The 10,000-nt window shown below is 43.6% G+C and overlaps 1 protein-coding gene across 1 annotated transcript in view; it reads left to right on the forward strand.

Annotated features, from left to right (window-relative positions):
• nfia (nuclear factor I/A) overlaps positions 1-9,577 on the forward strand; it is a 79,032-nt gene extending 69,455 nt beyond the window's left edge. Inside the window, exons 11-12 of the mRNA XM_029499748.1 lie at positions 110-198; positions 4,583-9,577. Coding sequence (XP_029355608.1) covers positions 110-198; positions 4,583-4,597 — 104 coding nt within the window. The 3' untranslated portion in view covers positions 4,598-9,577. The remainder of the gene's footprint in view (positions 1-109; positions 199-4,582) is intronic.
• The last annotated feature ends 423 nt before the right edge of the window (positions 9,578-10,000 follow it).

The following is a 10,000-nucleotide window of genomic DNA, read 5'->3' on the forward strand; positions in this document are numbered from 1 at the left end:
GAGGTCATTTTGGTCCAAAGTATCTAGTCTGGATATGAATGAATGAATGAAAAATTGAACATTCAAATGATTACAAGTTCTTAAATGTCTGTTTGTCTGTGTCGTGCAGCCTATTCCACCCCCACTACATCTCCAGCCCAGCGGTTCGTCAGCGTCGGACCCAGAGACCCTGGCTTTAACATCCCTCAGCAACCACAGGTAATACCCCCGGACCTGCAGGCCAAACTCCACGCTGATGTCTACCCCCCAAATGTGATCTTCTCCTCCACATTCAGGAACAAATCCCACTGAGGGAATGTTCTGCTACACACATACGACTGGCCACATGTGTGTGTTTACTGTTCACTCTGTTTGTTTCACTGCTAATGAAACATTGCTGTTACCATGGCGACTGGTGATTTCATTCAACCTAAACTCTGATCGAGAAAAGCAAGTAAACTGAAACTGATGACCGGAGATGACAGCCAAGGCGCAGGGGGTTTCATGGCCTCTGTTTTCAGCCGCCGGGTTAGGGAGAGAAAGTGATGCTTTCCTGCAGAGCGGGTGGTTAGTGAATGCAACATCCACTTTTAACAGAGTATGTGTGCGTGTGTATGTGTGTTTGTCGCTCAGGGTTGTTTGCCAGCTGATTTATGTTGAGTGTAACGACTGGGTAGCCTTGACTTAACTCATCTCACACACACACACACACACACTCGCAGATACAGAGTAAGGAGTGAGATGACACACAGAGGGAGTCCTCTTCTTGACAATCAAGACGCGTTTGACTGCTTTAGTGTGTGTGTGAGTGTGTGTGGTTGTGTGTGTGGTGGCCTGTGACGGAGTCAATAAATTGACGGCCTCTTTCACTGCAGGCACCACACGCGCAAGCACACACACACATACACACACAGTGAAAACATGAGCCAGGTGTTCTTCCCCCTCCTCTTCCTCCTGTTTATTCCCCCTCTGTCCCCCTGGACCTGGATTTGATTTTGGTCTCTAAAGAAACAATGTTGTCTTTTTAGCGACGTCTTTAGAAACAGAGATGTTTCTTCAGAAGGGACATTCTTTCATTTTCCTAATGTTGGGATATTCAAGAATGTTAGGAAGGACAGCTGGGAACATTTGGAAAATGAAGACAATCTTAGAAAGTGCAGACATTAGAGGAAAGGGGGGACATTTTTGGGGAGTGAGGACATCTCAGTAATTTTGTTTTTGGAATGAGGTCTTTGTGATAATGTTTTGATAAGGACTTTTTAAGGACTGAGGACGATTTCGTTGGCAACTGAAGATATTTTTGTCCTCATTACGCTGATGTTGTTTAATATAGAGGAAGAGAAGCAGGAGATTGACAGGGGGCGAGGGGCCGGGGGGGGGCATTAAAAAGATGACCTCAGTGCAGGACATACAAAAAGAACACACACACAGGGAACAAAAGTCACCGTGGGCGGTCCACATTAGGCTTCTGTTGGAGAGCGAGGACCATGGCACAGTAAATAGCACAGTAAACATTGCCTCCTCTCATTGCCATGGTGACCAACCGGACAGTCTGTGCATTCCTGGGTGTGTGTGTAGGTTTTTGGGCAGTGGGGGCAGATGGCACCGCCATTGTGTGAGAGCGGGCGTCGTGCCCACATGAGCCAGCGTGGTGGTTGCTGTGGGCGACAGTGGCGGTCGCCCATGGAGACGAAAATGGAGGGAGGGAGTTGGCACATCATTGTGCCAACTGACACACATATGCACACATACATACGCAGACACACACACACTATACTCATTACAATACAACAAATATAACAAATAGTCATGACCTGATCAATGAGTGTGTTATAGGTTTCATCTGAGGAGCAGAAGTTGCATTGAGGGTACTGTCCCCTTAGTGTGTGTGTGTGTGTGTGTGTGTGTGTGTGTGTATGTAGTCGTCATCCATCTCTATGTCCTATTTGCACAGTTCTCAAGGTGAAATTCACACACACAGTTACACGCATGCAGTAAAAACACCACGCCCACCTCATGACTCACCGACACGCTCTTAAAGTGTGTATGTGTGTGTGTGTGTGTGCGTGCGCGGTGCTGACTCAGGACAACACAGGTCTGGGTGGGAGGCATAGAAACCCTACCAGCGAGAGAGATTACAGAGGTTGAGCAAGGTTCATATAAACTGATGAGATTCTGACCGAACAAAGTTTCTTTTCCTTTTTTTGTCATCTTCATCTTGCAGTTCTGGAATAGTTTATAATAAAACTGCAATACAACCGTAAAAACAAAATAATAGATGATGTATATTTATAAAAGTCTGAAGAAAAAACCCAGAATCACAGAATAAATTAAGCTGTCTAAAATCTAATTAATGCAGAGTAACAGGGAAACAGCAGCTCTTTATGTTTCAAAGCACATTGTTTTGCTCTGGTTCACTTTTTTGTTTTTGCTTTCTTTTTGTGTTTGTCACTTTTAAGAAAGTCTCCACATATTCAGAATCAGCTGATTCTAACTGTGACTCAGTAAAAACTCTGTTCTCTGTAATAGGGGAAGGTAGCTCAGAAAACCACAAACTAAAAATGCACTTTTCGAGATAAAACACTGTAAACCAGGATAACCAAAGAAAAACTAAACACAGAAAGTTACTTGTATGTGTGTTCTAGAGCTCATTTCACCAATTTTTATCGGAGGATGAGAATCGATGGATAAACACACAGAAGAAAAGCAGTCATTAATCAATCATCGCAAGAGAGCAGGGCTAGAAAGAGCTGATTCTGTAGCTGAATTAAAAATATGTAAACATGTTATTTATATAGAATATTATTATATATATTTATAGTATAACTGCTTCGATAACACACTTTGTTAAAAATGAGTTTCTGAGACATCCACTCGTCTTCCTCTCTGTCTCTGTGATGAGTATCTCCAGTCTGAATCACAGCTGTCAGCATCAGCCCGCTGTGTGGTAACATTACTCCAAACACACACTCTCTCTCTCACACACACACTGTCTGGCCAGTGAGAGTTTCATCTTCTCTGAGTCTTCTCAGGACAGAGGGTGGAGCTGCAGTGCAGGGAGCGAGCAAGAGGGCGGGAGACACTGTGAGACACTGGGGGAAAGAGAGGGAGCGAGAGAGTGAGGTAGAAAAGTCCCAGCGTCAGCAAGTTGTATTGATTAAAAACTAACCTTCCAGTCTTCTCCTCTATCACTACTACACACAAATACACACACACACAGCAATAGAATTACAACGAGTCAGGAGCTGAACTAAAGTCTGAGTGCACAGAAACCCTGGAAAACACACACACACACACACACCAACACGTAAAGAGACACTATTCACCTCCATGTGTTTTATTTAAACTTCTCCTTTGCATTCAATATTCAAAAACACATTTTCTAAATTGCGTGTCAATCTCTTGAGTGTGTGTATGTTCACTCCAAATCAATACCTGTGTGTGTGTGTGTGTGTGTGAGCGTGAGTGTGGTTGTGCGCGTGTGTGTGTGTGTGTGAGTGTGGTTGTGCGTGTGTGTGTGTGAAGCAGTGCAGGGCAGGACAGCAGGAGAGAGAGCGTGATGGGAGAGGGGATGAATGTAAAGAAAGAAAAGGAGGAAGAGGAAAGAGGGGCGGGCTGCAGAAGGGTGTGGGGCAACTGGGGGTGGGATGGGTGATGCGGTTGCCTTGGCGATGGTAGTCACGTCCCGGGCCGTCTGGTTGTCCGTGGCAACCAGACATGATGTAAGGCGGGGATGAACTTGAACTCAGTGGGCCAGTGAGGAAGAGGAGGAAGAGAGTCATGAAACATGACCGATGCACCTTTGACGATCGATACCAGCCTATCAGAGATGGATCACACACACACACACACACACACACACACACACACACACAAACACACAGTTTGGTGGGAGAGTGTCATAAAGTTCCCCTGATGCAGAGGAAGGAGGTCATGAGTTGGAGATCTGAGGTATCAGAGTCAGCATCAGAGAGCTGATGCTGCCCCCTGCAGGAGGCTGGGGGTCACTGAAGGCCCTGAGAGTTTATCTTCACACAGCTGCTCCAACACCTCTAGGGGTCCATCCTCTGTGGAGAAGGAGTCAGAATCATTTCATGGAAACTGCCCCAGGATAATATTTAGGATAGTTTTTTCCGTAACTAACCATCTTGAATTTCCAAATTCAGTGTTTGGAGTATTTTTTTCTTTAAAATGTCTCCATATATTCAGATTCAGGTCATTCTATCTGTGACTTAAAACTTTCAGACGTGTGTGTCCATAAATTTATCGTTCAAATCAAATATTTGAAGACATGGACCTGATTTATTCATTCTCCTCCTGGCTGACCTGAGCAGACTTTTCACTCTGTGTTCTGACTTGCTTCTAGGCCTCAGCCCCGTCCTGGTCGTGGTCCCAGTCCTGATCATGGTCCTGGTTAAGTCCTAGTCCTGATCCTGGTCCGGGTCAGGGTCATGGTCCTGGTCTTGGCTCTGGTCTAGTCCCGGTCCCTGTCCCAGTTCTGGTCCTGGTCCTAGTCATGACCATGGTCACGGTCCTGGTCCCGGTCATGGTCGTGGTCAGTGCAGCAGCTCCTAACAGCGCCTCTGTCCCTCCTCCTCCACAGTGGTACCTGGGATAACGACTCCAGAGGCTGCTCCATCCTCCACTCACCTGTACGACAGATCGCTGCAGCCTACTCCTCGACCTTTGACCTTTGATGCCAGCTGCAACAGAGAGCCCCCTCTTGTCCTGCCCCTACCCCCGTCTCACCTGGTTGCGCCTGACTCCGCTCCCACCAGCGCCGTACAGAGACTAAGCAGCATCAGCATGGCTACAGCGGATCAAACGCACCCCAACCCACAAACTGTCTCTTTGAAACTTCCCTGGAGACGTATGGTTCATGTCGGTGTCAATATTTAGTCCCCCCATCCCTTCAGAAACCAGACCAGGCTGAAAAGTGCAGGGGAGGGGACTGAGCCTTCATTTCTTTGGGAACACGGCAAGACTGAATTCCAGAGCTTCCCTTGTGGAGACCCCACCCCCTATACCTGAGCCCTCACACACCTACTCAGATGGACTCCACCCCTCTCTTGGCCCCACCCTCTGGTTGGTGCAGGTAAAGGTGGGAGGACAGAGACAGATGCTTAATGGAAGGACCTGAATTGATGGGAAGGCGGTGGGGTGCGAGCCAACACACTGCACTTATAACAGGAACTACACATAGAGGGGTGGGGCTTGTGGTGGTTGTGGTCGCGCGGGGGGCAGGAAAATATTGGTGTCTAATACAAGGCAGGCAGACAGGAGAGATGAGCAACTCATACTTCACCGGTGGAATATTGATCATGAGGAAAGTGCAATTTTGTTGGCTAGCTGTTGGATAGTTAAATATCTTTGTAAGATAAAACAGTTGTTGAAAAGTATACCTAAATATATATTTTTCTTCCTAGTCCGCTCACACCTCTGGGACTCTAAAATATTGGGGTACAAAAGACAACAACACTAGAAACCATCGCCTTGTGAGAAATAAGGGGAGCTGTATTCACTTTTATCGTTTTTATTTGTTGTTTGTTCATGTTGAAAAGCTGTTAGCTTAGCATGGTAGGACAAAAATCCCTTTAAGAAATATCATTATTTTAAACAATCATTTTCAAAGCTTTTCGTGCAGCTTCAGTTGCTGCTTTTCATTTTGTTTGAAGGAAAAAAAAAAAACCCGAAGTGATTAACTTATTTTAATGAGCACATCCTTTTCTTTACATTAAAAAAAGTAATTGGAGACATACCTCCTGAGTTAAAAATCAGGAGGAAAATAGATCATGTGAATTTAAGCTAAACACGTTTTTCCCAGTTTCTGTAGGCAAGATAATCTTTAACGGGTGCTACCCGGTAACGGGCTGCCCAGTGATTGGCTGGGACTCATAGAGCTCCTGGCCAGTCAAAAGCACTTACTGCTGCAGGTGGCTCACGGCCCGCAAGCGTGTAATCAGGGGGTGTGATTTAGTGATAAAGAGGCAGAGCCGAGGAAAACTCTCTGGAAGCATTTGTCCACAAATAGACAGCCCAGCCCTTCACATGCAACTAACCATTATGTTATAACTTCAGTTTTGTTTTTCCTTTCCTTTACTATATATATAAATATATATACACTCACACACACACACACACACACACATACACTCTTATGACCATCCAGCGTTGAACAAAAGTGAATTTAAGTGAAAAAGGTTGAAAAAAAAAGAAAAAAATCTGCATGTTTTAGTGTTAGTGACAAATTTTTCCATAGATGATGTAGTTAGTGAGATAAAGACACTCTATTGTAAACCCAACATCAGGCACTTGCCAGCAGCCGCCATTAGTTTGGTCCTGTCAAGGCCTTTTCTATCTCTCTCCTTCACAAACAACCAGCTCTCTTCGCTTCTCGGCTTTTCTCCTTTTTATTTCTCCTCCCTTCCATCTATCCCTCCTTAATTTCTTCCTTCCCTCCCGCCTCCCCATCCTGCTTCCTTGCTTTTCCTTCATCAGTAGATTGATTCTGTTTTTCAGTACCACGATGCCCTTCTTCTTCCATACATTATCAAATTGCACGAAAACAGTAGTTCCTGATCAATGTGCCTTGAGCGCCGGTCCAGTGCTGAGTGGGAGCGGGATCCTGATGTGGAGAGTGTTGTGTAATTCTTGGTTTTTCCTTCCACCCTCCACACCTGAGATTTTTTTTAGGTAACTGGAGCAGTTAATGTCAAAACATTAAAGCTGAAGAGGAATGCTGTGAACTCCAGATTCACTTGCTGGTGAACTTGTAGTATCACCAAACACCCTAACCCTTAGTAAACCCCCCTGGCCCCCCAGCCCAAAATGCCCCCTGAGCAGAGTACTCACAGGTGAAATCTACACCAGCCACAACCAGGTCCACCATCTTCAGATCCCAACTGACCAGCGAATACACTTCCAGATTTAGTGAAATGATAATAATGACGTTAAGTTCAGCAGCTAACACGCTTTGAATCATCAGCATGGTTCATTTTATCATCAACCTCATTTTGGCACAAGTTCAGCAAAACAGTATTGACTTTGCATTGGCTAGAAGTTAAGTTGCTAAAGCACTTTTAATGGGGTGAGCTAGCTGATCAGCCTTGAGCAGTTTGTTCTATTTATTCAGATGAAACTGTTGCTGTTAGCGAACAAATGAGCTGAGCTTAGTTTAGCCAGAAAAGGGCTTAAAAAAGGGATAGATTCAACACTTCAATGGCTAGATACCTTGAGTCAGGTTGATGTTTTCTCAGGTCCCATTAGGTTTGGTTCACTTTTGCTCACTGTTTCTGACTTAATTGTCTTGCTCCCTAGCAGTTCTACTAGCTAAAACACACAGATTGATGCATAGCAGATAAAACAGTTAAATGTTAATGCAGTTTATTTCTCGCCCACAACAGTTTAGTCTACGAGCTAAACAGTTCAGTTTTTCTGAGGGTTAAGTTTGGGTGCTAAAAGGTTTTGGTCACCTTGAAGCTCAGACTCTTTGAAGCAGATTTTCTCAGCTGAAACATGGCGTTCAACATTAGCTGATGATTTCTTTCAGCTTTGCTAACGGTCCACTTTAATCACTACAGTGGTTTAGTTACTGTTAGCAAATTAAAAAAAAAAAAAAGACCTAAGTAGAGTTAAGTGTGATGCTAAACTTATTGGATTTAAAAAATTGTAGTGATTGGAAAAAAATACAAATGTTTTTATTTGTTCACGAAAGAAAATGTCTCTGTCACTGTTGGGGACATTTCACTCATTTCACTAAATTTCAGGATGTCACTGTCTGGATGGAGCAGACAAAGCTCCAAACTGAACACTACCTGGTCCAGTTGATCATGTTTAGCCCCCCACCCCCTTCATCCTCTCCTTCGTCTACTGGGGGGTCTTTCACATCTGTTGCTGTGATCTCCAAACAGCAAAAACTTTTTCATTTTCAAGTCCAAAGTTTTCTTCGTCTTTTTTTTTTTTTTTGTTTGTTTGGTTTGTTTCTTCTTCCGCTTTTGTTCCCACATATGAGCGATGAGGACATCAAATATGCAATTCTTGCTTGCAATCACTTTGACTTACCTTGTCTTATATTGTTTATTTTGCCAGTTTTTTTCCCTTCTCTTTACTTTCAACCAAAGTTAGCGTGCACATGACTGGTGTTGTGCTTCGTAGTCAATCCCTAAAAACAGTGAAGCCAGCCCCATGGTGCCGCTACAGCCAAGCTGAGACGCTGTCGCTCGGGGGATCCTTTCCTTTCTTTCTTCCTTCTATCCTTCCCTCCTGTTTCGATAATCTACCAGGTGGCCACAAGTCTGCATTCAGGTCTCCATTTCCTAAATGGTTGTTCATTTCGTTTCTAGACACAAACAAGCCTTAAACAAGTCCAACTTCTTCTCCATCGCACAGAGCAGCCAACCCAGCAGCATTTTGGCCACACCCACCCCACACGGCAAAGGCGGGAGTTGATCAACTGCTTAGCCATTGTGCTTTCAGTCCATCTAACAAATTTAACAGACAGTGACGTGACACTGTCGGCTGTGATGGTTTAGTAGTTCCACTTGTGTGGGTTGTGTGTTTCCTTAGTGTGACATATTTGTCTCTGTCCTTGCCGACCCTTTAGCCATGAGTTGGGCATTACTTCCTTAATTATCTGCACTAAATATGAAATAAATGACAATGAAAAAGGTATGTAATAAAAAAAAATAAAATAAAATAAAAATACAGCTTCCAGGGCTTAAAAAGAGCGAAGGGAATAAAAAAAATTGCACGGACATTTTTTTTAAGTGTCACAAAATCCTTGTGAAACAGCCGAGCATCTAATCAGCAAATTTTGGCTGTGTGTGTAAGATAACGACAAAATTGCACCCTTTTTAAAGAAAGAAAAAATGAAAAAGACTATAAAAGCAATAGTTCGGGCAGTGTGTTGTTTTGTTCCTCTGTTATGTGTGTTATTTAGTTATGGTACAGCAGCGAAGAGACGCAGTAAAGAGTTAGCTCTTAACAGATGGGAGGCAGTAAGGGCCACTCGGCCTGACAGGGAGTTGGTTTGTATGTTGTATAGTTTTATTAATTACACTGATTTTAAAAGCTGCCCTATTTTATAATGCAGGACTTTTGTAACATTGATTAAATGAGGAAAAACTAGTGTTGTGAATTTTCTGATTGTTTGTATCGAGGCCACATTACTAGAACTGGTTTGGTTTGTTTTCTGGGAACTGGATTTAAGTTGAAAACTTTCCTGTTTCCTTATTTTCTTTTTCTTTGCTTTCCTTTTTGTATGTATTTAAGGACATTTCCTCTTTGATGGTATAGCATATTCCTGTACTTAAAAAGTATAGGGCGCTATGGTGATAAGACCATTGTAAATGGATGTTACAGTATGCTCTTTGTTTGAAGGTTATTTGTTGCATCAGTGTTGATGAAGCTAAATCTAGGTAATTCTGAGGAAAACTGGTAAAAGAACCGAGCGTTTTTTATGCATTAAAAAAAATTAGTTTTAGGCAGAGACAATGACATAGCCAGCCAAAGGATGCCCCTACTATAACTGCATCAAGGCATCTTTTTTTGTGTTCACCATTCCATGCAGGAAAATAAACAGCTTGATTATGCAACATGATTCTTTTTCTTTTCCATATGTTTCTTTCTTCACTGGCCCACAAAATCGCTTCCTCCTCTTCATCCTCCTCCTCCTCCTCCTTCTCACCCAGCCTGCCCCTGAGCTGGATCTCCATCATTCCAACACATCTACCGCTGCTCATCTTGGCATCACATGCATCAAGACAACAAGCCTCAACAACAGATCGAGTCTTATCAGAGTTTCTGCTCATTATCACTTTTGCTCCCTGAAAGGCTCAGAGACGATTGGCTAAGAAACGCTTGCACTCAGAGAAATGCAAAGCAAAGACATTTGATGTATGACGATTCTGCCCTGTAACTTGGCGGGTGAGTTTGAGTCATGAGTATTTGTACATGTACATGAGTATGCGTATTTTTTCTTATTCCATTTTCACCTAAGCTCCTATTTTCATTTCAGAGCCAC

Source organism: Echeneis naucrates, chromosome 4 (genome assembly GCF_900963305.1).
Source record: "Echeneis naucrates chromosome 4, fEcheNa1.1, whole genome shotgun sequence".
Taxonomy (NCBI): domain Eukaryota; kingdom Metazoa; phylum Chordata; class Actinopteri; order Carangiformes; family Echeneidae; genus Echeneis; species Echeneis naucrates.